Source organism: Lonchura striata, chromosome 1 (assembly GCF_046129695.1).
Source record: "Lonchura striata isolate bLonStr1 chromosome 1, bLonStr1.mat, whole genome shotgun sequence".
Lineage (NCBI taxonomy): Eukaryota > Metazoa > Chordata > Aves > Passeriformes > Estrildidae > Lonchura > Lonchura striata.
In genome coordinates, this window is record NC_134603.1 from 1286707 (window position 1) to 1314691 (window position 27985).

At 49.8% G+C, this 27985-nt stretch overlaps 1 protein-coding gene across 1 annotated transcript; it reads left to right on the top strand.

The window, feature by feature from the left end:
• The first annotated feature begins 8369 nt into the window (after positions 1–8369).
• Positions 8370–27842, top strand: VPS28 (VPS28 subunit of ESCRT-I). Its single transcript, XM_021550016.2, has 9 exons — positions 8370–8544; positions 10627–10655; positions 11799–11836; positions 13860–13949; positions 14103–14208; positions 19775–19876; positions 21640–21693; positions 23324–23415; positions 27613–27842. The coding sequence occupies exons 1-9, from the start codon at positions 8508–8510 to the stop codon at positions 27728–27730; spliced, it is 666 nt and encodes a 221-aa protein (XP_021405691.1). The 5' UTR covers positions 8370–8507; the 3' UTR covers positions 27731–27842.
• The last annotated feature ends 143 nt before the right edge of the window (positions 27843–27985 follow it).

Sequence of the window (27985 nt, forward strand, 5' to 3'; positions counted from 1 at the left end):
GCACAGGTGGCACAGGTGGCACAGGAGCCACAGCCCAGGTGCACACTGCACAGCCTGGCACATGGCACAGGTGGCACAGGTACCACAGGTGACACAGGTGACACAGCCCAGGTGCACACGGCACAGCCTGGCACATGGTACACGTGGCACAGGTGGCACAGGTACCACAGGTGACACAGGTGACACAGGTGACACAGGTGACACAGGTGCCACAGGTACCACAGGTGACACAGGTGACACAGGTGACACAGGTGCACACGGCACTGCTGGGCACATGGCACAGGTGGCACAGGTGACACAGGTGACACAGGTGACACAGGAGCCACAGCCAAGGTGCACACGGCACAGCCTGGCACATGGCACAGGTGGCACAGGTGACACAGGTGCCACAGGTGACACAGCCCAGGTGCACACTGCACAGCCTGGCACATGGCACAGGTACCACAGGTAGCACAGGTGCCACAGCCCGGGTGCACATGGCACAGCCTGGCACATGGCACAGGTGGCACAGGTACCACAGGTGGCACAGGTGACACAGCCCAGGTGCACACGGCACAGCCTGGCTCGTGGCACAGGTGGCACAGGTGACACAGATGGCACAGGTGGCACAGGTGACACAGCCCAGGTGCACACGGCACTGCTGGGCACATGGCACAGGTGCCACAGGTACCACAGGTGGCACAGGTGCCACCGCCCAGGTGCACACGGCACTGCTGGGCACATGGCACAGGTGGCACAGGTGACACAGGTGGCACAGGTGGCACAGGTGACACAGGTGACACAGCCCAGGTGCACACTGCACAGCCTGGCTCGTGGCACAGGTGGCACAGGTGGCACAGGTGGCACAGGTGACACAGCCCAGGTGCACACTGCACAGCCTGGCACATGGCACAGGTGACACAGGTGGCACAGGTGGCACAGGTGACACAGGAGCCACAGCCCAGGTGCACACGGCACAGCCTGGCTCGTGGCACAGGTGGCACAGGTGACACAGATGGCACAGGTGGCACAGGTGACACAGCCCAGGTGCACACGGCACAGCCTGGCTCGTGGCACAGGTGGCACAGGTACCACAGGTGGCACAGGTGGCACAGGAGCCACAGCCCAGGTGCACACTGCACAGCCTGGCTCGTGGCACAGGTGGCACAGGTGACACTGGTGGCACAGGTGGCACAGGAGCCACAGCCCAGGTGCACACTGCACAGCCTGGCTCGTGGCACAGGTGGCACAGGTGACACAGGTGGCACATGTGACACAGCCCAGGTGCACACGGCACAGCCTGGCACATGGCACAGGTGGCACAGGTGGCACAGGTGGCACAGGTAACACAGGTGACACAGGTGGGACACAGGTAACACAGGTAGCACAGGTAACACAGGTGACACAGCTGCCACAGGTGACACAGCCCACGTGCACACGGCTCTGCCTGGCACATGGCACAGGTGGCACAGGTGACACACACATAGCACACGTCATAGAACACACACATAGAACAGGCTATACAGGTGATACAGCACAGGTGCCACAGGTGCCACAGGTAACACAGGTGCCACAGGTGTGACACAGGTGCCACAGGTTCCACAGGCGCCACAGGTAACACAGGTGCCACAGGTGTGACACAGGTGCCACAGGTGCCACAGGCGCCACAGGTAACACAGGTAACACAGGTAACACAGGTGTGACACAGGTGCCACAGGTGCCACAGGTGCCACAGGTAACACAGGTAACACAGGTAACACAGGTAACACAGGTGCCACAGGTGCCACAGGTAACACAGGTAACACAGGTGACACAGGTGTGACACAGGTGACACAGGTAACACAGGTGCCACAGGTGTGACACAGGTGCCACAGGTAACACAGGTAACACAGGTGCCACAGGTGCCACAGGTGCCACAGGTAACACAGGTAACACAGGTAACAGGCACCACAGGTAACACAGGTGCCACAGGTGCCACAGGTGCCACAGGTGCCACAGGTAACACAGGTGCCACAGGTGCCACAGGTGCCACAGGTGCCACAGGTGTCACAGGTGCCACAGGTAACACAGGTGACACAGGTGTGACACAGGTGACACAGGTGCCACAGGTAACACAGGTGACACAGGTGTGACACAGGTGACACAGGTAACACAGGTGACACAGGTGACACAGGTAACACAGGTAACACAGGTGCCACAGGTGCCACAGGTAACACAGGTGACACAGGTGACACAGGTAACACAGGTAACACAGGTGCCACAGCTAACACAGGTAGCACAGGTAACACAGGTAGCACGGGTCACACAGGTGACACAGGTGCTACGGGTGCCACAGGTAACACAGGTGCCACAGGTAACACAGGTACCACAGGTAGCACAGGTACCACAGGTACCACAGGCGCCACAGGTGACATAGCTAACACAGGTAGCACAGGTAACACAGGTAACACAGGTAGCACAGGTAACACAGGTAGCACGGGTCACACAGGTGACACAGGTAACACAGGTAGCACAGGTAACACAGGTAGCACGGGTCACACAGGTGACACAGGTAGCACGGGTCACACAGGTGACACAGGTGCTATGGGTGCCACAGGTAACACAGGTGCCACAGGTAACACAGGTACCACAGGTAGCACAGGTGCCACAGGCGCCACAGGTGACATAGCTAACACAGGTAGCACAGGTAACACAGGTAACACAGGTAACACAGGTAGCACGGGTGACACAGCTAACACAGGTGCCACAGGTAACACAGGTAACACAGGTAGCACAGGTGACACAGGTAACACAGCTATGACAGAGGTATGACACAGGTAGCACAGGTACCACAGGTGCCACCGGTGCCAGAGCTAACACAGATAGCACAGGTAACACAGGTGCCACAGGTAACACAGGTAGCACAGGTGCCACAGGTAACACAGGTAGCACAGGTAACACAGGTAACACAGGTAGCAGAGGTAACACAGGTTTCACAGGTAACACAGGTAGCACAGGTGCCACAGGTAACACAGGTGTCACAGGTGCCACAGGTAACACAGCTAGCACAGGTAACACAGGTGTAACACAGGTAACACAGGTGTCACAGGTGCCACAGGTAACACAGGTAGCACAGGTAACACAGCTGTAACACAGGTAACACAGGTAGCACAGGTAACACAGGTAGCACAGGTAACACAGGTGTAACACAGGTGCCACAGGTAGCACAGGTAGCACAGGTAGCACAGGTACTACAGGTGACACAGGTGCCACAGGTAGCACAGGTAGCACAGGTAGCACAGGTAACACAGGTAGCACAGGTGTAACACAGGTAACACAAGTAACACAGGTAGCACAGCTAGCACCGGTGCCGCAGCTGACACAGGCGCCAGCGCTGCCCCGCTCCGCCGGTGCCACGCCCGCGGCCGTGCCTGCCCCGCGCCCGCCGTGCCAGCCGCCCTTTGTCCCGCGCCGCGGCCGCCGCTGTCCCGGGCGCGGTCTCACCTCTCCGCACGGCCCGCGCGGGCACTGCGCACGGCCGGCCGCCCGCGCCACGAGGGCCCGCAGCGCCCCGCGCGACAATTGTCCCTCGCCCGACGCCACCAGCGCCTCCAGGCCCGCCAGCGCCAGCCCGGGCCCGGCCCGGGCCGCCGGCCCCGCGGGCGCGGCCAGCGCGGCGGGCAGCGCCAGCAGCAGCAGCCAGGCCCGGGCCATGGTGCGGCCGGGACGGCGGCGCTGCCACTGGGCTCACGGCGCCGCCGGCCGCGGGGACGGCGTGGGGACAAGCGGGGCTGTAAAACCCGCCCGGGGCCCAGGCCCTGATTGGCCCGGGCTGAGATTGGCCCGGGTTAACGATTCATTCACCCCGCGGGGCACGGCCCCGCTGCCCGCGACGGCCCCGCCGCAGCGGGGGACAGCACCGGGACACCCCCGGGACAAGCTGGGATAAACCCGGGACACCCTTGGGTCACCTGGGACACCCGTGGGACACCCTTGGGACACCCCCGGGGCAAGCTGGGACAAACCCAGGACATCCTTGGGACACCTGGGACAGCACTGGGACACTCCCGGGACAAGCTGGGACAAACCCGGGACATCCCTGGGTCACCTGTGAAACCCCCGGGACACCCCTGGGATACCTGGGACACCTGGGACACCCGTGGGACACACCTGGGACACCTGTGAAACCCCTGGGACACCCTTGGGACACCTGGGACACCCGTGGGACACACCTGGGACACACCTGGGACACCTGTGAAACCCCTGGGACACCCTTGGGACACCCCCGGGACAAGCTGGGACAAACCCAGGACATCCCTGGGTCACCTGGGACACCCCTGGGACACCTGGGACAGCCCTGGGACACCCCCGGGACAAGCTGGGACAAACCCAGGACACCCCTGGGTCACCTGTGAAACCCCTGGGACACCCCTGGGACACCCCCGGGACAAGCTGGGACAAACCCAGGACACCCCTGGGTCACCTGTGAAACCCCTGGGACACCCTTGGGACACCCCCGGGACAAGCTGGGACAAACCCAGGACACCCCTGGGTCACCTGTGAAACACCTGGGACACCCCTGGGACAGCACCAGGACACCCCCGGGACAAGCTGGGACAAACCCAGGACATACCTGGGTCACCTGTGAAACACCTGGGACACCCTTGGGACGCCCCTGGGACACCCCCAGGACACCTGGGACACCCCCGGGACATCCCTGGGTCACCTGGGACACCCCTGGGACACCCCTGGGACACCCCTGGGACAAGCTGGGACAAACCCAGGACATCCCTGGGACACCCCTGGGACACCCCTGGGACAAGCTGGGACAAACCCGGGACACCCCTGGGTCACCTGTGAAACCCCCGGGACACCCCTGGGACACCTGGGACATCCCTGGGACACCCCCAGGACACCTGGGACACCCCCGGGACAAGCTGGGACAAACCCAGGACATCCCTGGGTCACCTGTGAAACCCCCGGGACATCCCTGGGACACCCCTGGGACACCCCTGGGACAAGCTGGGACAAACCCAGGACACCCCTGGGTCACCTGTGAAACCCCTGTGACACCCCCAGGACACCTGGGACAAATGCATGACACACCTGGGACACCCCTGGGACACCCCTGGGACACCTGGGATAAATCCAGGATACCCCTGGGACAACCCCAGGACACCTGGGACAAATCCAGGACACACCTGGCACACCTGGGACACCCCTGGGACACAACCGTGACATCCCCGGGACACTTGGGAGACATCTGGGACACCCCTGGGATACACCCGGGACTCCCACAGGACTCCTGGGACACCCCTGGGACCCCTGGGACAACCCGGGACAAGTTTGGACACATCCAGGACATCCTTGGGACACCCCCGGGACACCTGGGACACCCCCGGGACACCCTGGGACACCCCTCGGACATCCCCAAGTCACCAACCCCCGCCTGGGCACCCTTGGGACACCCCTGGGACACCCCCGAGACACTTCAGGGACACTTGGAACAAATCCAGGAGACCCCCGGGACACCCGGGACATCTGGGACACCCCTGGGACACCCCTGGATCACCTGGGACACCTCTGGGACACTTCTGGGACATCTGGGACACCCCTGGGTCACCTGGGACACCTCTGGGACACTTCTGGGACATCTGGGACACCCCTGGGTCACCAACCCCCACCTGGGCACCCTTGGGACCCCCCTGGCACAGCACACCTGGCACAGGTGGCACATGTCACACATGTCACACATGTCACATGTGTGACCCCCATGGCACAGCACACCTGGCACAGGTGGCACATGTCACACATGTCACACACGCCACATGTGTCACACGTGTGACATCCTTGGCACAGCACACCTGGCACAGGTGGCACAGATGGCACATGTCACACATGTCACGTGTGACCCCCCTGGCACACCACACCTGGCACAGGTGGCACAAGTGGCACATGTCACACATGCCACACGTGTCGCATGTGTCACACATGTCACACACGTCACGCATGTCACATGCGCCGCTTTTCCGGACACCCCGTGGCACCAGGGACCCCCCGTGTCCCACCACGCTGTGTGCCACCCCGTGTCACCCGTGTCACCCCGTGTCACCCGCTGCCACTCCCTGCCGCGCTGCCGGGCTGGAATTTGTCCCCAGAGCCACCACACGGCCCCGGTGCCACCCTGGGCTGCTCCGGGGTGCCACTGTCACCTGGGGGTGCCCGGCTGTCCCCACCCCGCCGTGCCACACGGGGCCACCCCGCCAAGGACCCGGGGCGCCGTGACATCACGCGGTGCCACCGGGCGTGCCACGCGTCCCAATGTGTCACGGGGTGGCACCTGGCACTGTGCCACCTGCCACCGGGGCCACCGTGTCCCCTTCTGCGCTGGGGTCCCCAAGTCCACCCGTCCTGGTGGCACGGTGGCTGTGTGTCCCCAGTGTCCGGCAGGGTGTCCCTAGTGTCCCCATGTCCATCCCAATGTCCCCAATGTCCCCAGTGTCCCCCCAATGTCCCCAATGTCCCCACGTCCATCCCAATGTCCCCAATGTCCCTCCCAGTGTTCCCATGTCCATCCCAATGTCCCCAATGTCCCCATGTCCATCCCAATGTCCCCCAATGTGCCAAGTGTCCCCAATGTCCCCCCAATGTCCCCAATGTCCCCAATGTCCCCATGTCCATCCCAGTGTCCCCACGTCCATCCCAATGTCCCCATGTCCCTCCCAGTGTTCCCATGTCCATCCCAATGTCCCCAATGTGTCCCCAATGTCCCCATGTCCATCCCAATGTCCCCAATGTCCCCCAGTGTCCCCCCAATGTCCCCAATGTCCCCATGTCCATCCCAGTGTTCCCATGTCCATCCCAATGTCCCCAATGTGTCCCCAATGTCCCCAATGTCCCCATGTCCATCCCAATGTCCCCAATGTCCCCCCAATGTCCCCAATGTCCCCATGTCCATCCCAATGTCCCCATGTCCATCCCGGTGTCCCCAATGTCCCCAATGTGTCCCCAATGTCCCCAATGTCCCCATGTCCCTCCCAGTGTTCCCATGTCCATCCCAATGTCCCCAATGTGTCCCCAATGTCTCCAATGTCCCCATGTCCATCCCAATGTCCCCATGTCCATCCCGGTGTCCCCATGTCCATCCCAATGTCCCCCCCAATGTCCCCACCTTGGGGTCCCTTGGGGACAACGGGACGAGGACTTTGCCCCGTGACGGCGCCGAGGTGGCACCGGGAAGTGCCACCACCCCCAGGTCACACCCCCCCCGCCCAGGCTAATTAGGGGTAATTAGGGGTAATTAACCCCGGACTTCGCGGTGCCACACCCTTGGTGACAAAGGGACACAGGGGACATCGGTGGGGGAGGGAACCTGGCGGGGTTTTGGGGGAAATCCAAGGATTTGGGGGGTTTTGGGTGGAAAAAAATTCCTTTAAATCGGGTTTAAATCTCTTAAATCAGGTTAAAAAAAATCCTTTAAATCAGGTTTAAATCCATTAAAACAGGGGAAAAAATCCTTTAAATCGGGTTTAAATCTCTTAAATAAAAAAAAAATGCTTTAAATCGAGTTTAAATCCGTTGAAACGGGAAAAATCCTTTAAATAGGGTTTAAATCCGTTCAACCGTGTCGAAATTCATTAATTTCGGTTTAAATTCCTTAAACCGGGTCTAAATTAATTAATTTCGGTTTAAATCCCTTAAACCGGGCCTAAATTCATTAATTTAAATTAAAATCCCTCAATTGGAGCACCCACACCGCCTCCAGCCGCAGCGTTGCCCGGCAACGCTTATGATTGACAGGCTGAGGAGCCAATCAGTGACACAGACACGCCGAGTTGGACGAACTGACCAATGGGATGCGGAGATGCTACCGGAAAAGGCGGGACACGTGGGGAAAGGAGTTCTGGGAAGGGAAGTTTCTACGGCAAAACGTCCTCTACACACGGCTCTAATTAGGCCAAGCAGTAATTAGATCACGGGGTTAATTAAGCCTCGCAAGGCGCTGGTAGCGGCAGTGTCGGACCCGTCGTTGAAAACCGCGGGGCCTCGCTCGCCACCGGGGACAGGAGCGCCGTCAACTCCCGCGGCACCGCCTCCTTCTGAGCCGCCATAGGCGGTAACAGCATGGCGGCGTTGCCTGGCAACCGCGATAACGGGCAGTTGAAAAGACCAATCGGCGACGAGAGTCTGAGAGGCTCAGCCAATCGGTGTTGAAAGGAGGCGGGAACAGCGGAGAAAGGCATTGTGGGTAGCGTAGTGCGGCCCCTCAGACTGGGCCGTAGCGGGGACACAGATGGAGGCATCGCTCGGCAACGGCTTTGATTGACGGCCGCAAGAGCCAATCAGCGGGGAGAAAACAAGAGCGGCGGAGCGGCAGAGCCAATGAAACGCCGAGTTTTGCCGGAAGGGGAGGGACGTTTGGGAGTGTGCACGGAAAGAGGCGGAAGCGCCGCGGAGGCACCGGGAGCGCCCCGGGATCAGCGGGACCGGGATCATCGCGATTGTCGGGATCGAGGAGGGGGCCCGGAGCCCTCCAGGCTCAGCCGGGGATGTTCCACGGCATCGCGGGCCCGGCCGGGATGGGCGGTGAGAGCCGGGATGGGCCCGGGATGATCCCGGGATGGGATGGGCGGGATGTCCCGGGATTGCCGGGATGGGATGGGCGGGATGGGCCCGGGATTGCCGGGATAGGCGGGATGGTCCCGGGATGGGATAGGCGCGATGGTGCCGGGATGGGATGGGCGGGATGGTGCCGGGATTGCCGGGATGGGATGGGCGGGATGTCCCGGGATGGGATGGGCGGGATGTCCCGGTATTCCCGGGATGGGATGGGCGGGATGTCCCGGGATGGGATGGGCCCGGGATGATCCCGGGATGGGATGGGCGGGATGTCCCGGGATGGGATGGGCGGGATGGTGCCGGGATTCCCGGGATGGGATGGGCGGGATGTCCCGGTATTCCCGGGATGGGATGGGCCCGGGATGATCCCGGGATGGGATGGGCGGGATGTCCCGGGATGGGATGGCCGGGATGGTGCCGGGATTCCCGGAATGGGATGGGCGGGATGATCCCGGGATTGCCGGGATGGGATGGGCGGGATGTCCCGGGATGATCCCGGTATTCCCGGGATGGGATGGGCGGGATGATCCCGGGATGGTGTCGGGATGATCCCGGGATTCCCGGGATGGGACGACCGGGATGGTCCCGCTATTCCCGGGATGGTCCCGCTATTCCCGGGATGGTCCCGCTATTCCCGGGATGATCCCGCTATTCCCGGGATGGAATTCCCGGGATGGTCCCGCTATTCCCGGGATGGTCCCGCTATTCCCGCTATTCCCGGAATTCCCGGGATGGTCCCGCTATTCCCGGGATGGAATTCCCGGGATGATCCCGCTATTCCCGGGATGGTCCCGCTATTCCCGGGATGGAATTCCCGGGATGGTCCCGCTATTCCCGGAATTCCCGGGATGATCCCGCTATTCCCGGAATTCCCGGGATGGTCCCGGAATTCCCGGGATGGAATTCCCGGGATGATCCCGCTATTCCCGGGATGGTCCCGCTATTCCCGGGTTGGAATTCCCGGGATGGTCCCGCTATTCCCGGAATTCCCGGGATGATCCCGCTATTCCCGGGATGGAATTCCCGGGATGGTCCCGCTATTCCCGGGATGGAATTCCCGGGATGATCCCGCTATTCCCGGAATTCCCGGGATGATCCCGCTATTCCCGGGATTCCCGGGATGATCCCGCTATTCCCGGGATGATCCCGCTATTCCCGCTATTCCCGGAATTCCCGGGATGATCCCGCTATTCCCGGGATGGAATTCCCGGGATGATCCCGCTATTCCCGGGATGATCCCGATATTCCCGGGATGGAATTCCCGGGATGGTCCCGCTATTCCCGGAATTCCCGGGATGATCCCGCTATTCCCGGGATGGAATTCCCGGGATGGTCCCGCTATTCCCGGAATTCCCGGGATGATCCCGCTATTCCTGGAATTCCCGGGATGGTCCCGGAATTCCCGGGATGGAATTCCCGGGATGATCCCGCTATTCCCGGGATGGTCCCGCTATTCCCGGGATGGAATTCCCGGGATGATCCCGCTATTCCCGCTATTCCCGGAATTCCCGGGATGGTCCCGCTATTCCCGGGATGGTCCCACTATTCCCGGGATGGTCCCGGAATTCCCGGGATGGAATTCCCGGGATGATCCCGCTATTCCCGGGATGATCCCGCTATTCCCGGGATGATCCCGCTATTCCCGGGATGGAATTCCCGGGATGATCCCGCTATTCCCGGGATGATCCCGATATTCCCGGGATGGAATTCCCGGGATGGTCCCGCTATTCCCGGAATTCCCGGGATGATCCCGCTATTCCCGGGATGGAATTCCCGGGATGGTCCCGCTATTCCCGGAATTCCCGGGATGATCCCGCTATTCCCGGGATGGTCCCACTATTCCCGGGATGGTCCCGGAATTCCCGGGATGGAATTCCCGGGATGATCCCGCTATTCCCGGGATGATCCCGCTATTCCCGGGATGATCCCGCTATTCCCGGGATGGAATTCCCGGGATGGTCCCGCTATTCCCGGGATGGTCCCGGAATTCCCGGGATGGAATTCCCGGTGTCTCTTCCCCTTTTAACCCTTCCCTTCCTCGCACGGCAGCGCCCGGGACTAAACCGGAGCTCTACGAGGTGAGCGCGGGGCGGGAACGGGCGGGAGAGGCCGGAAATGGCCGAGGGTGGCCGGAAATGGCCGAGAGGGGCCGGAAATGGCCGAGGGTGGCCGGAAATGAACGAGGGTGGCCGGAAATGGCCGAGGGTGGCCGGAAATGAACGAGGGTGGCCGGAAATGAACGAGGGTGGCCGGAAATAGCCGAGGGTGGCCGGAAATGAACGAGGGTGGCCGGAAATGAACGAGAGTGGCCGGAAATGAACGAGGGTGGCCGGAAATGAACGAGGGTGGCCGGAAATGAACGAGGGTGGCCGGAAATGGCCGGGATTGAGCCTTGAAATTTTGGGAATTTTTTTGAATTTTGGGGAATTTGGGGGATTTCGGGAATTGTTGGGAATTTGGGGAATTTTGGGGAATTTCTGTAATTTTGGGAATTTTCAGGAATTTTGGGGATTTTTTTGGGAAATTTGGGGAATTTTGGGGAATTTTTGCAAATTTTTTGGAATTTTTGGGAATTTGGGGAATTTCAGAATTTTGGGGGGAATTTTGGGAAATGTTGGGAATTTCGGGAATTTTTTGGGAATTTTCAGGAAATTTTGGGAATTGTTGGGAATTTTGGGAATTTTTGGGAATTTTCAGGAAATTTCGGGAATTTTGGGAATTTTGAGGAATTTTTGGGAAATGTGTGGAATTTTGTAGAATTTGGGGAATTTTTGGGAATTTCTGTGAATTTTGGAAAATTTTGGGGAATTTTTGGGAATTTGGGGGAATTTTGGGAATTTTCAGGAAATTTTGGGAATTTTCAGGAAATTTCGTGAATTTTGGGGAATTTTGGGAATTGCTGAGAATTTTGAGGAATTTTGTGGAATTTTGGCGAATTTTGGGATTTTTTTTGAATTTTGGGGAATTTCGGGAATTTTGAGGAATTTTGGCGGATTTTGTGGAATTCTGGGAATTTTTGGGGATTTTTTTTTTTGGATTTTGGGGAATTTTGGGGATTTCAGGAATTTTGGGAATTTTGGGAAATTTTGAGGAATTTCGGGAATTTTTGGGGAATTTTGGGAATTGTTGGCAATTTTGGGAATTTGGGGGATTTTGGGAATTTCAGGAATTGTTGGGAATTTCGGGAATTTTTGGGAATTTTCCGCCTCCTCTCCCCGCAGGAGGTGAAGCTCTACAAGAACGCCCGGGAAAGGGAGAAGTGAGTGCGGCGATTTGGGGCGAATTTGGGCAATTTTGGGGCGGATTTTTGGGGAATTTTGGGGAAGTTTTGGATAGGGATGGAGGAGGTTGGGGTTTGGATTATTCCCAGTCCCTCCCAGTCCATTCCCAGTATATCCCAGTATATCCCAGTCCCTCCCAGTATAAACCAGTCCGTCCCAGTCCATTCCCAGTATATCCCAGTATATCCCAGTCCCTCCCAGTCCGTCCCAGTCCCTCCCAGTACAAACCAGTCCGTCCCAGGTACGACAACATGGCCGAGCTGTTCCTGTTCATCCCAGTCCATTCCCAGTATATCCCAGTCCCTCCCAATCCATTCCCAGTCCCTCCCAGTCCATTCCCAGTCCATTCCCAGTATATCCCAGTCCCTCCCAGTCCCTCCCAGTCCGTCCCAGTCCAAACCAGTCCGTCCCAGGTACGACAACATGGCCGAGCTGTTCCTGTTCATCCCAGTCCATTCCCAGTATATCCCAGTCCATTCCCAGTCCCTCCCAGTCCATTCCCAGTATATCCCAGTATATCCCAGTCCGTCCCAGTCCCTCCCAGTCCATTCCCAGTATATCCCAGTCCGTCCCAGTCCGTCCCAGTCCAAACCAGTCGGTCCCAGGTATGACAACATGGCCGAGCTGTTCCTGTTCATCCCAGTCCATTCCCAATCCATTCCCAATCCATTCCCAGTATATCCCAGTCCCTCCCAATCCATTCCCAGTCCATTCCCAGTATATCCCAGTCCCTCCCAGTACAAACCAGTCCGTCCCAGTCCAAACCAGTCCGTCCCAGGTACGACAACATGGCCGAGCTGTTCCTGTTCATCGCAGTCCATTCCCAGTATATCCCAGTATATCCCAGTCCCTCCCAGTCCATTCCCAGTATATCCCAGTATATCCCAGTCCCTCCCAGTCCATTCCCAGTATATCCCAGTCCATTCCCAGTCCCTCCCAGTCCAAACCAGTCCAAACCAGTCCATCCCAGGTACGACAACATGGCTGAGCTGTTCCTGTTCATCCCAGTCCATTCCCAGTATATCCCAGTCCATTCCCAGTATATCCCAGTATATCCCAGTCCCTCCCAGTATAAACCAGTCCCTCCCAGTCCCCCCCAGTCTCTCCCAGTATATCCCAGTCCCTCCCAGTCCGTCCCAGTCCCTCCCAATCCATTCCCAGTCCCTCCCAGTCCATTCCCAGTCCATTCCCAGTATATCCCAGTCCATTCCCAGTCCCTCCCAGTCCGTCCCAGTCCCTCCCAGTATAAACCAGTCCAAACCAGTCCATCCCAGGTACGACAACATGGCCGAGCTGTTCCTGTTCATCCCAGTCCCTCCCAATCCATTCCCAGTATATCCCAGTCCATCCCAGTATATCCCAGTCCCTCCCAGTCCATTCCCAGACCATTCCCAGTCCATTCCCAGTATATCCCAGTCTGTCCCAGTCCCTCCCAGTCCATTCCCAGTCCATTCCAGTATATCCCAGTCCATTCCCAGTCCATTCCCAGTATATCCCAGTCCATCCCAGTATATCCCAGTCCCTCCCAGTCCATTCCCAGTCCATTCCCAGTATATCCCAGTATATCCCAGTCCATTCCCAATCCATTCCCAGTCCATTCCCAGTATATCCCAGTCCATTCCCAGTCCATTCCCAGTATATCCCAGTATATCCCAGTCCCTCCCAGTCCGTCCCAGTCCAAACCAGTCCGTCCCAGGTACGACAACATGGCCGAGCTGTTCCTGTTCATCCCAGTCCCTCCCAATCCATTCCCAGTATATCCCAGTATATCCCAGTCCCTCCCAGTCCATTCCCAATCCATTCCCAGTATATCCCAGTCTGTCCCAGTCCCTCCCAGTCCATTCCCAGTCCATCCCAGTATATCCCAGTCCCTCCCAGTCCATTCCCAGTCCATTCCCAGTATATCCCAGTCCCTCCCAGTCCATTCCCAGTATATCCCAGTATATCCCAGTCCCTCCCAGTCCCTCCCAGTCCGTCCCAGTCCAAACCAGTCGGTCCCAGGTACGACAACATGGCCGAGCTCTTTGCGGTGGTGAAGACGCTGCAGGCGCTGGAGAAGGCGTACATCAAGGACTGCGTCACGCCCAACGAGTGAGCCCAAAAACCCCCAAAATCCCCCCAAAAATCCCCCCAAAATCCCCCAAAATCCCCGGCAGCCCCCGGAGCCGGGGATCCCGGACCGGAAAAACCCGGAAAACCGGGAGAATTCCGGGAGAATTCCGGGAGAATTCCGTGAATTTGCAGGTACACGGCGGCGTGCTCGCGCCTCCTGGTGCAGTTCAAGGCGGCGCTGAAGCAGGTGCAGGGCGGCGAGGTCGGCACCATCGACGACTTCTGCCGCAAATTCCGGGTGCGGATCCCGGAATTTCGGGAATTTCGGGAATTTCGGGAAGCTCGGGTGAAATTTCAGGGATTTGGGGCGAAATTTGGGGGAAATTTGGGCAAAATTTGGGGTTTTTTTGGTGATTTTTTGGGGTTTTTGCGTTAATTTTTGACTGAAATTGAGAAGCGCAGAAGGAAAGTTTGGGAATGAAATTGGGGAATTTTGGGAATTTTTGGTCCGCAATTTGGGATTCGGGGATTGGGAATTTTGGGAATTTGGGTGAAAATTTGGGAATTTTTTGAGAATTTTGGGATTTTTTTCAAGGTTTTTGCATTAATTTTTGACCGAAATTGAGAAGTGGAGGAAAATTTGGGAATGGAATTGGGGAATTTTTGGAATTTTTGGGCTGGAATTTGGGATTCCGGGATTGGGAATTTTGGGGATTTGGGGTGAAAATTTGGGATTTTTTGGGGGAATTCTGGGGAATTTTGGAGTTGGAGGGAAGCAGGTGCAGGGCGGCGAGGTCGGCACCATCGACGACTTCTGCCGCAAATTCCGGGTGAGGATCCCGGAATTTCGGGAATTTCGGGAATTTCGGGAAGCTCGGGTGAAATTTCAGGGATTTGGGGCGAAATTTGGGTGAAATTTGGGCGAAATTTGGGTGAAATTTGAATTTTTTGCGGGTTTTTTTTGAGGTTTTTGCATTAATTTTTGACCGAAATTGGGAAGTGGAGGAGGAAAATTTGGGAATGGAATTGGAGAATTTTGGGAATTTTTGGGCCAGAATTTGGGAATTTGGGATTCCGGGATTGGGAATTTTTGGTGAAATTGGAGGGATTTTAGGCAAAATTTGGGTGAAATTTGATGATTTTGGGGTTTTTTTTGGGAAGTTCTGCGCTGATTTTTGACTGAAATGCAGCAACGGAAGAGAAAAATTTGGAAATGAAATTGGGGAATTTTGGGAATTTTTGGGCTGGAATTTGGGATTCCAGGATTGGGAACTTTGGGGATTTGGGGCGAAATTTGGGTGAAATTCCGACGATTTTTGGGGTTTTTTTGGTGATTTTTTGGGGTTTTTGCGTTAATTTTTGACTGAAATGCAGCAGTAAAAATTTGGGAATGGAATTGGGGAATTTTGGGAATTTTTGGGCCGGAATTTGGGAATTTGGGATTCTGGGATTGGGAATTTTGGGAATTTGGGTGAAAATTTGGGAATTTTTGGAGAATTTTGGGGTTTTTTTTGAGGTTTTTGTATTAATTTTTGACCGAAATTGAGAAGTGGAGGAAAATTTGGGAATGGAATTGGGGAATTTTGGGAATTTTTGGGCCGGAATTTGGGAATTTGGGATTCCGGGATTGGGAATTTTGCGGTTTTGGGGTGAAAATTTGGGAATTTTTTGAGAATTTTGGGGTTTTTTTTGAGGTTTTTGTATTAATTTTTGACTGAAATTGAGAAGCGGAGGAGGAAAATTTGGGAATGGAATTGGGGAATTTTGGGAATTTTTGGGCCAGAATTTGGGAATTTGGGATTCTGGGATTGGGAATTTTGGGAATTTGGGTGAAAATTTGGGATTTTTTGGGATTTTTTTTTGGGTGGGTTTTTTGTGCTGAATTTTGACTGAAATAGAGACGTGGAAGGGAAAAAATTGGAGAATTTGGGGAATTTTTGGGCTGGAATTTGAGAAATTTGGGAATTTTTGGGAATTTTGGGAATTCCCAGCTGGATTGCCCCCTGGCCATGGACGGAATTTGGGTGTAAAATTGGGAATTTTGGAGGGAATTTGGGGCTAAAAATGGAAATTTTGGGATTTTTGGGGTTTTTTTTTTTGGGATTTTTTCAGGAATTTTGGGGAATTTTGGCTCGGGAATTGGGGAGCGGGTTGGGAAATTCGGGAATTTTGGGAATTTGGGTGTAAAATTGGGAATTTTGTGGAATTTTGTGGGAAATTTGGGGCTAAAATTGGGAATTTTGGGGTTTTTTGGGGTTTTTTTTTGGGGATTTTTTCAGGAATTTCTGGGAATTTTGGCTTGGGAATTGGGGAGCGGGTTGGGAAATTTGGGAATTTCGGGAATTTTGGGAATTGCCAGCTGGACTGCCCCCTGGCCATGGATGGAATTGGGGCTAAAATTGGGAATTTTGGCCTTTTTGGGGGGTTTTTTTTGGGATTTTTTCAGGAATTTCTGGGAATTTTGGCTCGGGAATTTGGGAGCGGGTTGGGAAATTCGGGAATTTTGGGAATTTGGGTGTAAAATTGGGAATTTTGTGGGAAATTTGGGGCTAAAAGTGGGAATTTTGGGCTTTTTTGGGGGGATTTTTTCAGGAATTTCGGGGAATTTTGGCTCGGGAATTGGGGAGCGGGTTGGGAATTTTGGGAATTTTGGGAATTTTGGGAATTGCCAGCTGGACTGCCCCCTGGCCATGGATGGAATTGGGGCTAAAAATGGGATTTTTGGGCTTTTTGGGGGGTTTTTTTGGGGATTTTTTCAGGAATTTCTGGGAATTTTGGCTCGGGAATTGGGGAGCGGGTTGGGAAATTCGGGAATTTTGGGAATTTGGGTGTAAAATTGGGAATTTTGTGGAATTTTGTGGGAAATTTGGGGCTAAAAATTGGGAATTTTGGGGTTTTTTGGGGGTTTTTTTTTTGGGATTTTTTCAGGAATTTCGGGGAATTTTGGCTTGGGAATTGGGGAGCGGGTTGGGAATTTTGGGAATTTCGGGAATTTTGGGAATTTGGGTGTAAAATTGGGAATTTTGTGGAATTTTGTGGGAAATTTGGGGCTAAAAGTGGGAATTTTGGGCTTTTTTGGGGGTTTTTTGGGGATTTTTTCAGGAATTTCTGGGAATTTTGGCTTGGGAATTGGGGAGCGGGTTGGGAATTTTGGGAATTTTGGGAATTTTGGGAATTTGGGTGTAAAATTGGGAATTTTGTGGAATTTTGTGGGAAATTTGGGGCTAAAATTGGGAATTTTGGGCTTTTTTGGGGGTTTTTTGGGGATTTTTTCAGGAATTTCTGGGAATTTTGGCTTGGGAATTGGGGAGCGGGTTGGGAAATTTGGGAATTTTGGGAATTTGGGTGTAAAATTGGGAATTTTGTGGAATTTGGGAGGAATTTGGGGCTAAAAATTGGGAATTTTGGGCTTTTTTGGGGTTTTTTTGGGGATTTTTTCAGGAATTTCTGGGAATTTTGGCTTGGGAATTGGGGAGCGGGTTGGGAATTTTGGGAATTTCGGGAATTTTGGGAATTTGGGTGTAAAATTGGGAATTTTGTGGAATTTTGTGGGAAATTTGGGGCTAAAATTGGGAATTTTGGGCTTTTTTGGGGGTTTTTTGGGGATTTTTTCAGGAATTTCTGGGAATTTTGGCTTGGGAATTGGGGAGCGGGTTGGGAAATTTGGGAATTTTGGGAATTTGGGTGTAAAATTGGGAATTTTGTGGAATTTGGGAGGAATTTGGGGCTAAAAATTGGGAATTTTGGGCTTTTTTGGGGTTTTTTGGGGATTTTTTCAGGAATTTCTGGGAATTTTGGCTTGGGAATTGGGGAGCGGGTTGGGAAATTTGGGAATTTTGGGAATTTGGGGGTAAAATTGGGAATTTTGTGGAATTTTGTGGGAAATTTGGGGCTAAAATTGGTAATTTTGGGCTTTTTTGGGGGGATTTTTTCAGGAATTTCTGGGAATTTTGGCTCGGGAATTGGGGAGCGGGTTGGGAAATTCGGGAATTTTGGGAATTTGGGTGTAAAATTGGGAATTTTGTGGAATTTTGTGGGAAATTTGGGGCTAAAATTGGGAATTTTGGGCTTTTTTGGGGGTTTTTTGGGGATTTTTTCAGGAATTTCTGGGAATTTTGGCTCGGGAATTGGGGAGCGGGTTGGGAAATTTGGGAATTTTGGGAATTTGGGGGTAAAATTGGGAATTTTGGGTTTTTTTGGGGTTTTTTTTTGGGGATTTTTTCAGGAATTTCGGGGAATTTTGGCTCGGGAATTTGGGAGCGGGTTGGGAAATTTGGGAATTTTGGGAATTTGGGGGTAAAATTGGGAATTTTGGGTTTTTTTGGGGTTTTTTTTTGGGGATTTTTTCAGGAATTTCGGGGAATTTTGGCTCGGGAATTGGGGAGCGGGTTGGGAATTTTGGGAATTTTGGGAATTTTGGGAATTGCCAGCTGGACTGCCCCCTGGCCATGGATGGAATTGGGGCTAAAAATGGGATTTTTGGGCTTTTTGGGGGGTTTTTTTGGGGATTTTTTCAGGAATTTCTGGGAATTTTGGCTCGGGAATTGGGGAGCGGGTTGGGAAATTCGGGAATTTTGGGAATTTGGGTGTAAAATTGGGAATTTTGTGGAATTTTGTGGGAAATTTGGGGCTAAAATTGGGAATTTTGGGCTTTTTTGGGGGGATTTTGGGGATTTTTTCAGGAATTTCTGGGAATTTTGGCTCGGGAAATTGGGGAGCGGGTTGGGAAATTTGGGAATTTTGGGAATTTTGGGAATTGCCAGCTGGACTGCCCCCTGGCCATGGATGGAATTGGGGCTAAAATTGGGAATTTTGGGCTTTTAGGGGGGTTTTTTTGGGGATTTTTTCAGGAATTTCTGGGAATTTTGGCTCGGGAATTGGGGAGCGGGTTGGGAAATTCGGGAATTTTGGGAATTTGGGTGTAAAATTGGGAATTTTGTGGAATTTTGTGGGAAATTTGGGGCTAAAAGTGGGAATTTTGGGCTTTTTTGGGGGGATTTTTCAGGAATTTCTGGGAATTTTGGCTCGGGAATTTGGGAGCGGGTTGGGAAATTCGGGAATTTTGGGAATTTGGGGGTAAAATTGGGAATTTTGTGGAATTTTGTGGGAAATTTGGGGCTAAAAGTGGGAATTTTTGGTTTTTTTGGGGATTTTTTCTGGAATTTCTGGGAATTTTGGCTCGGGAAATTGGGGAGCGGGTTGGAAAATTCGGGAATTTTGGGAATTTGGGGGTAAAATTGAGAATTTTGTGGGAAATTTGGGGATAAAAATGGGAATTTTGGGCTTTTTGGGGGGGATTTTTTCAGGAATTTCTGGGAATTTTGGCTCGGGAATTTGGGAGCGGGTTGGGAAATTTGGGAATTTTGGGAATTTGGGGGTAAAATTGGGAATTTTGTGGAATTTTGGAGGGAATTTGGGGCTAAAAATTGGGAATTTTGGGCTTTTTGGGGGGTTTTTTTTTGGATTTTTTCAGGAATTTCTGGGAATTTTGGCTCGGGAATTTGGGAGCGGGTTGGGAAATTTGGGAATTTTGGGAATTTGGGTGTAAAATTGGGAATTTTGTGGAATTTTGTGGGAAATTTGGGGCTAAAAGTGGGAATTTTGGGCTTTTTTGGGGGTTTTTTGGGGATTTTTTCAGGAATTTCTGGGAATTTTGGCTCGGGAATTTGGGAGTGGGTTGGGAAATTTGGGAATTTCGGGAATTTAGGTGTAAAATTGGGAATTTTGTGGGAAATCTGGGGCTAAAATTTGGAATTTTGGGCTTTTTGGGGGGGATTTTTTCAGGAATTTCTGGGAATTTTGGCTTGGGAATTGGGGAGCGGGTTGGGAAATTTGGGAATTTCGGGAATTTTGGGAATTGCCAGCTGGACTGCCCCCTGGCCATGGAGCGCATCCGCGAGGATCGACCAATCACCATCAAGGACGACAAAGGGAACCTGAACCGCTGCATCGCCGACATCGTCTCCGTACGCCAAAATCTCCCACATTCCCAAAAAATTCCGGGAATTTTCGGGAATTCCGGGGGGTCGGGAACGCGTGGGAGGTCGGGGAATTTTTCGGGATTTTTCTCGGATTTTTCGGGGATTTTTTAAATTAATTTTTTCGAATTTTTTGCGATTTTTGGGGCATTTTTTCGGCCGTTTTTTGGGGATTATTTTTTTTTTTTTTTTAATATTTCAGGTTTTTTTTTTTGAGGATTTTTTGGGAATTTTGGGGGTTTTTTTGGTGATTTTTTTGGTGGTTTTTTAAATTTTTTTGTGATTTTTTTTTAGTTATTTTAATGGGAAATTTTAGGATTTATTGGTGACTTTTTGTGATTTTTTAAAAAATTTTTTTGGGTATTTTAATGGGAATTTTGGTGATTTTTTGGGTAATTTTTGGCATGATTTTATGTGACTTTTTTTGGACTTTTTGGACATTTTTTTTGGTAATTATTTGTTATTTTATGGGAATTGTTTTGATTTTTTTGGAATTTTTTCTGTGATTTTGGATGATTTGTTTGCATTTTAAAATTATTTTTGGTGAATATTTAAAAACACTTCTGTGATTTTTTGTGATTTTTTTTCCATTTTTTTGTGAAACTTTTTTTCAATTTTTGTGATTATTTTGGGATTTTTGGGGGAATTTTTGGGCATTTTTTTCTGACTTTTTTGTGATTTTTTTGGTGATTTTTTTGGGTGTTTTTATGGGATTTTTTCGTGATTTTTAAATTTTTTTTGGTGATTTTTTGGGATATTTTGATGGGATTTGTATTTTTGCATTTTTTTGTGGATTTAAAAAAAATTTTTGTACTTTTTTGAGTATTTTTATGGGAATTTTTGGTGCATTTTTGGTGATTTCTTTTTGTGATTTTTGGGTGTTTTTATGGGATTTTTTTGGTGAGTTTTATAATTTTTTGAGATTTTTTTGGGTATTTTTTGGGGAATTTTTTTGTGATTTTTTTGTGGAAATTTTTGGGGCTATTTTGTTGCTTTTTAAGGGATTTTTGGGGGGATTTCATTATTTTTTAAGGGATTTTTTGTGAATTTTTTGGGAGGTATTTTGTTATTTTTAAGGGATTTTTTTTTTTAATTTTTTGGGGGTATTTCGTTATTTTTAAGGGATTTTGGGGGGATTTTTTGGGGGGATTTTTGGGGTGTTTTGTTAATTTCTAAGGGAATTTTTTTCGGGTATTTTGTTATTTTTTAAGGTAATTTTTGGGGATATTTTGTTATTTTTAAGGGATTTTTTGGGGATATTTTGTTATTTTTTTAAGGGATTTTTTGGGGGTATTTTATTATTTTTTAAGGAATTCTTTTGGGGGTATTTTGTTATTTTTTAAGGGATTTTTTTGGGGATATTTTGTTATTTTTTTAAGGGATTTTTGGGGGGTATTTTATTATTTTTTAAGGAATTCTTTTGGGGGTATTTTGTTATTTTTTAATGGATTTTTTGGGGATATTTTGTTATTTTTTTAAGGGATTTTTGGGGGGTATTTTATTATTTTTTAAGGAATTCTTTTGGGGGTATTTTGTTATTTTTTAAAAGATTTTTTGGGGATATTTTGTTATTTTTGTGAGGGATTTTTTGGGGGTATTTTATTATTTTTTAAGGAATTCTTTTGGGGGTATTTTGTTATTTTTTAAGGGATTTTTTGGGGGTATTTTGTTATTTTTTCGGGAATTTTTGGGGGGATTTTGGGAGGTCTGGGGCTGGGGCTGATCCCGAATTTCCGTTGGAATTTTGGCAGCTTTTCATCACCGTGATGGACAAACTGCGCCTGGAGATCCGCGCCATGGACGAGGTGGGGATCCCAAAAATCCCCAAATTCCCCCAAAAATCCCCAAAATCCGGTCCCAAAAATCCCCAAAATCCGGTCCCAAAAAAACCCCATTTCCATTCCCAAAAAATCCCCCAAAATCTGTCCCAAAAATCCCCCATTTCCATTCCCCAAAATTCCCCAAAACTCCCCCAATTCCTGTCCCAAAAATCCCTAAAAATTGCCGAAAAATCCCCAAAATCCGGTCCCAAAAATCCCCGAAATCCAGTCCCAAAATTTCCCAAAAAATTCCCAAAAATCCCCCATTTCCATTCCCAAAAATCCCCCAAAATTCCCCCAATTCCTGTCCCAAAAATCCCCAAAAATTCCCCAAAAATCCCCAAAATCCGGTCCCAAAAATTCCCAAAAATCCCCCATTTCCATTCCCAAAAATCCCCCAATTCCAGCTCCAAAAATTAAAAAGAATTCCCAAAAATTTCCACAATTCTGGCCCCAAAAATCCCCAAAAAATCCCTGAAATCCGGTCCCAAAAATCCGCCAAAATTCCCCCAATTCCTGTCCCAAAAATCCCAAAAAATCCCCCAAAAAAACCCCATTTCCATTCCCAAAAATCCCTCCAAAAATTCCCAAAATTTACCCCAAAAACTCCCCCAAAATTTCCCCCAAAAGTTCCCCAAATTCCCCCAAAATTTCCCCCCAAAATTGCCAAAATTTCCCCCCAAAATTCCTGAAAATCCCCCAAAAATTCTCCAGAAAAACATCTCAAACCTCCCCCAAAATTCCCAAAAATTCCCCAAAAATCTCCAGAAAAAAAATCCCAAAACTCCCCAAAAATTCACAAAAATCCCCAAAAATTCCCCAAAATTCCCCAAATTCCAAAAAAAATTCCCAAAAATTTGCTTTATAACCCCCAAAAATTGGCCTAAACCCCCCCAAAACCCCTCCAAAATTCCCCCAAATTCCCGAAATTCCCGAAATTCCCGAATTCCCAGATCCAGCCGGACCTGCGGGAGCTGCTGGAGACGATGACCCGGATGAGCTCCCTGCCCCAAAATTCCCAAAATTTCCCCCAAAATTCCACTCCCAAAACCTCCCAATTCCAGTCCTTAAAAATTCCCAAAAATTCCCCCCAAAATTCCCCAAATTCCCCCAAAAATTCCCAAAATTTCCCCCAAAAATTCTTCAGAAAAACTTCCCAAACCTCCCCCAAAATTCCCAAAAAATCCCCAAAATTTCCCCAAAAATCTCTAGAAAAGCATCCGAAAATTCCCAAAATTCCACTCCCAAAACCCCCCAATTCCAGTCCTTAAAAATTCCAAAAAATTCACCAAAAAATTCCCAAAAAATTCCCCCAAAAATTCCCAAAAAATCCCCCAAAAATTCTCCAGGAAAACTTCCCAAGACTCCCCCAAAATTCCTCAAAAATTCCTCAAAAATCTCCAGAAAAAAAATCCCAAAAATTCCCCAAAATCCCCCAAAAAATTCCCAAAAAATTCCCCAAAAAATCCCCAAAAATTCAAAAAAACCTTCTAAAAATCCCCAAAAATTTGCTTTACAACCCCCAAAAATTGGCCTAAACCCCCCCAAAACCCCTCCAAAATCCCCCCAAAATTCCCGAAATTCCCGAAATTCCCGAAATTCCCGAAATTCCCAGATCCAGCCGGACCTGCGGGAGCTGCTGGAGACGATGACCCGGATGAGCTCCCTGCCCCCCGACTTCGAGGGGCGCCTCAAAGTCAACCAATGGTGAGCCAGCTCCGGAATTTCGGGAAGTTCGGGAATTTCGGGAACATTTGGGGAGAATTTGGGGAGAATTTGGGGGATTTTTGGGGTTTTTTTTTGGATTTTTGGGGGGTTTTTTGGATTTTTTCTGGATTTTATGGGGATTTTTTGGGGATTTTTTTTGGGATTTTTGTGGTTTTGGGGATTTTGGGGTTTTTTTGGGATTTTTGGGGATTTTTTGGGGGTTTTTTTGTGGATTTTATGGGGATTTTTTGATTTTTTTGGGGGTTTTTTTTGGGATATTTTTGGGATTTTGGGGGTTTTTTGGGTTTTTTTCTGGATTTTATGGGGATTTTTTGGGATTTTATGGGGATTTTTTGGGATTTTTGTGGTTTTGGGGATTTTGGGGGTTTTTTTGGGATTTTTTTGGGATTTTTGGGTTTTTTTTATTTTTTGTGGATTTTATGGAGATTTTTTAGGATTTTTTGGGGATTTTCTTGGGATCTTTTTGGGATTTTTGTGGTTTTGGGGATTTTGGGGTTTTTTTGGGATTTTTGGGGATTTTTTGGGTTTTTTTTTTGTGGATTTTATGGGGATTTTTTGATTTTTTTTGGGGATTTTTTTGGGATTTTGGGGTTTTTTTGGGTTTTTTTTTGGGATTTTTGGGGTTTTTTTGGATTTTTTCTGGATTTTATGGGGATTTTTTAGGATTTTTTGGGGATTTTTTTTGGGATCTTTTTGGGATTTTTGTGGTTTTGGGGATTTTGGGGTTTTTTGGGGATTTTTGGGGATTTTTTGGGGTTTTTTTTGGATTTTTTGTGGATTTTATGGGGATTTTTTGAGGATTTTTTGAGGATTTTTTTGGGATTTTTGGGGATTTTTGTGGTTTTGGGGATTTTGGGGGAATTTTGGGGATTTTTTGGGGTTTTTTTTTTATTTTTTGTGGATCTTATGGGGATTTTTTGATTTTTTGGGGTTTTTTGGGATCTTTTTGTGATTTTTGTGGTTTTGGGGATTTTGGAAATTTTTTGGGGTTTTTTTTGGGATTTTTGGGTTTTTTTTTATTTTTTCTGGATTTTATGGGGATTTTTTGAGATTTTTTGAGGATTTTTTGGGATTTTTCTGGTTTTGGGGATTTTGGGGGAATTTTGGGGATTTTTGGGGTTTTTTTTTGGATTTTTTGTGGATTTTATGGGGATTTTTTTATTTTTTGGGGATTTTTTTGGGATCTTTTTGGGATTTTTGTGGTTTTGGGAATTTTGGGGGATTTTGGAGATTTTTGGGGAATTTTGGAAGTTTTTTGGGGAATTTTGGGGATTTTTTAGGAATTTTGTGGGGATTTGGGGGATTTTTGGGGATTTTTTTGCGATTTTTTTGGGATTTGGGGGATTTTTTGGGGGATTTTTTTGGGGAATTTCGGGAATATTTTGAGAATATTTTTGGGAAATATTTTGGAATTTTGGGAACATTTTGGGAATATTTTGGGAATCCCCCAGGCTGCAGAGGCTGAGCAGGACGAGTTTGGGATTTTGGGATTCGGGGATTTGGGAGCGGAATTTTGGGAATTTCTCTGGGATTTTTTGGGGATTTTTTGGGAATTTTGGGGATTTTTGGGGATTTTTGAGGGGGCTTTGGAGGGAATTGGAGAATTTTTTGGGGGATTTTTGGGAATTTTTGGGGGTTTCTTTGAGGATTTTTTTGGAATTTTGGGGGATTTTTTTTTGGAATTTCAGGGATTTATTTGGGGCTTTTGGGGGAATTTGGAGAATTTTGGGAGAATTTGGGAGTTTGGGAACACTTGGGGAGAATTTGGGAAAATTTGGGGAGAATTTGGGGATATTTTGGGGATTTTTGGGGGGGATTTGGGGATTTGTGGGGATTCTTTTTGGATTTTGGGGATTTTTGGGGATTTTTTTGGGAATTTCGGGGATTTTTGGGGAATTTCAGGGATTTATTTGGGTTTTTGGGGGATTTTTTGGGGATTTTTTTGAATTTTGGGGGGATTTTTTGGGAATTTTTGGGGGGTTTTTGGAAATTTTGGGGATCTTTGGAGGATTTTTTAGGAATTTTGAAGATTTTTTGGGGAAATTTGGGTTATTTGGAGGATTTTTCCGGGATTTTTGTGATGAGGAATTTTGAGGGATTTTTGGGGGAGTTTTGAGATTTTTGGGGGATTTTTTGGGATTTTATGGGGATTTTTTGGGGGATTTTTTTGGGGAATTTCAGGAATATTTTGGGACCATTTTGGGACTATTTTGGGAATATTTTGGGAATTTTTGGCGCCCCAGGCTGCAGACGCTGAGCGCGACGTCGGCCTTGGAGCAGTTTGGGATTCTGGAATTGGGAGATTTGGGAGCGGAATTTTGGGAATTTCTCGGGGATTTTTTGGGGGAATTTTTTTGGGAATTTCAGGAATATTTTGGGAATTTTTCGGGACCATTTTGGGAATATTTCTGTGGCCCCAGGCTGCAGACGCTGAGCGCGACGTCGGCCTCGGAGCAGTTTGGGATTTTGGAATTGGAGGATTTGGGAGCAGAATTTTGGGAATTTCTCGGGGATTTTTTTGGGGATTTTTTTTGGGAATTTCGGGAATTTTTCAGGAACATTTTGGGATATTTTGGGAATTTTTTGGGAATCCCTTAGGCTGTAGATGCCGAGTGTGACGTTGGCCTCAGATGAGTTTGGGATTCTGGAATTGGGAGATACGGGAGCGGAATTTTGGGAATTTCTCGGGGATTTTTTTGGGAATTTCAGGAATATTTTGGGATTTTTTTGGGAATTTTTGGCGCCCCAGGCTGCAGACGCTGAGCGCGATGTCGGCCTCGGAGCAGTTTGGGATTTTGGGATTGGGGGATTTGGGAGCGGAATTTTGGGAATTTCTCGGGGATTTTTTGGGGGATTTTTTTTGGGAATATTTCGGGAAATTTTCAGGAATATTTTGGGAACATTTTGGGAATTTTTGGGGAATCCCTTAGGCTGCAGACGCTGAGCGCGATGTCGGCCTAGGAGCAGTTTGGAATTTTGGGATTGGGGGATTTGGGAGCAGAATTTTGGGAATTTCTCAGGGATTTTTTGGGGGATTTTTTTTAGGAATATTTCGGGAATATTTCGGGAAATTTTCAGGAATATTTTGGGAACATTTTGGGAATTTTTGGGGAATCCCTTAGGCTGCAGACGCTGAGCGCGATGTCGGCCTCGGAGCAGTTTGGGATTCTGGAATTGGGGGATTTGGGAGCGGAATTTTGGGAATTTCTCGGGGATTTTTTTGGGGTTTTTTTTGGGAATATTTTGGGGATTTTTGGGGAATATTTTGGGAACATTTTGGGAACATTTTGGGAATTTTTTTGGGGAATCCCTTAGGCTGTAGATGCCCAGCGTGACGTTGGCCTCAGACGAGTTTGGGATTCTGGAATTGGGGGATTTGGGAGCGGAATTTTGGGAATTTCTCGGGGATTTTTTGGGGGATTTTTTTGGGAATTTCGGGAACATTTTGGGAATATTTTGGGAATATTTTTGTTGCCCCAGGCTGCAGACGCTGAGCGCGACGTCGGCCTCGGAGCAGTTTGGGATTTTGGAATTGGAGGATTTGGGAGCAGAATTTTGGGAATTTCTCAGGGATTTTTTGGGGGATTTTTTTTGGGAATATTTCGAGAATATTTTGGGAACATTTTGGGATATTTTGGGAATTTTTGGGGAATCCCTTAGGCTGTAGATGCCGAGCGCGACGTCGGCCGCGGACGAGTTTGGGATTCCGGGATTGGGGGATTTGGGAGCGGAATTTTGGGAATTTCTCGGGGATTTTTTGGGGGATTTTTTTGGGAATTTCGGGAACATTTTGGGAATATTTTGGGAATATTTTTGTTGCCCCAGGCTGCAGACGCTGAGCGTGACGTCGGCCGCGGACGAGTTTGGGATTCTGGAATTGGGAGATTTGGGAGCGGAATTTTGGGAATTTCTTGGGGATTTTTTGGGGGGATTTTTTTGGGGATTTTTTTGGGAATTTCGGGAACATTTTGGGAATATTTTGGGAATATTTTTGGCTCCAGGCTGCAGACGCTGAGCGCGATGTCAGCCTAGGAGCAGTTTGGGATTTTGGAATTGGGGGATTCGGGAGCAGAATTTTGGGAATTTCTCGGGGATTTTTTTGGGGATTTTTTTGGGGATTTTTTTGGGAATTTCGGGAACATTTTGGGAATATTTTGGGAATATTTTTGGCTCCAGGCTGCAGACGCTGAGCGCGATGTCGGCCGCGGACGAGCTGGACGATGCCCAGGTCCGGCAGATGCTCTTCGACCTCGAGTCCGCCTACAACGCCTTCAACCGCTTCCTGCACGCCTGAGACCGGCCCAAACCGGCCCAGACCAGTCCGGACCGGCCCAGACCGGCCCCAACCGGCCCGACCAGGAGTTTGGGATAATAAACGGGAGGAGAAAAATCCCCAAAATCCGGGAGGAATTCCATTTTTTTCTCCTCATTTGTGCATCAAACTGGGAGCCTGTCCCAGGAAAAACCAGTCCAAACCAGTTCAAACCAGTTCAGACCGGTCCAAACCGGTTCAAACCGGCCCGAACCGGTCCAACCAGGAGTTTGGGAT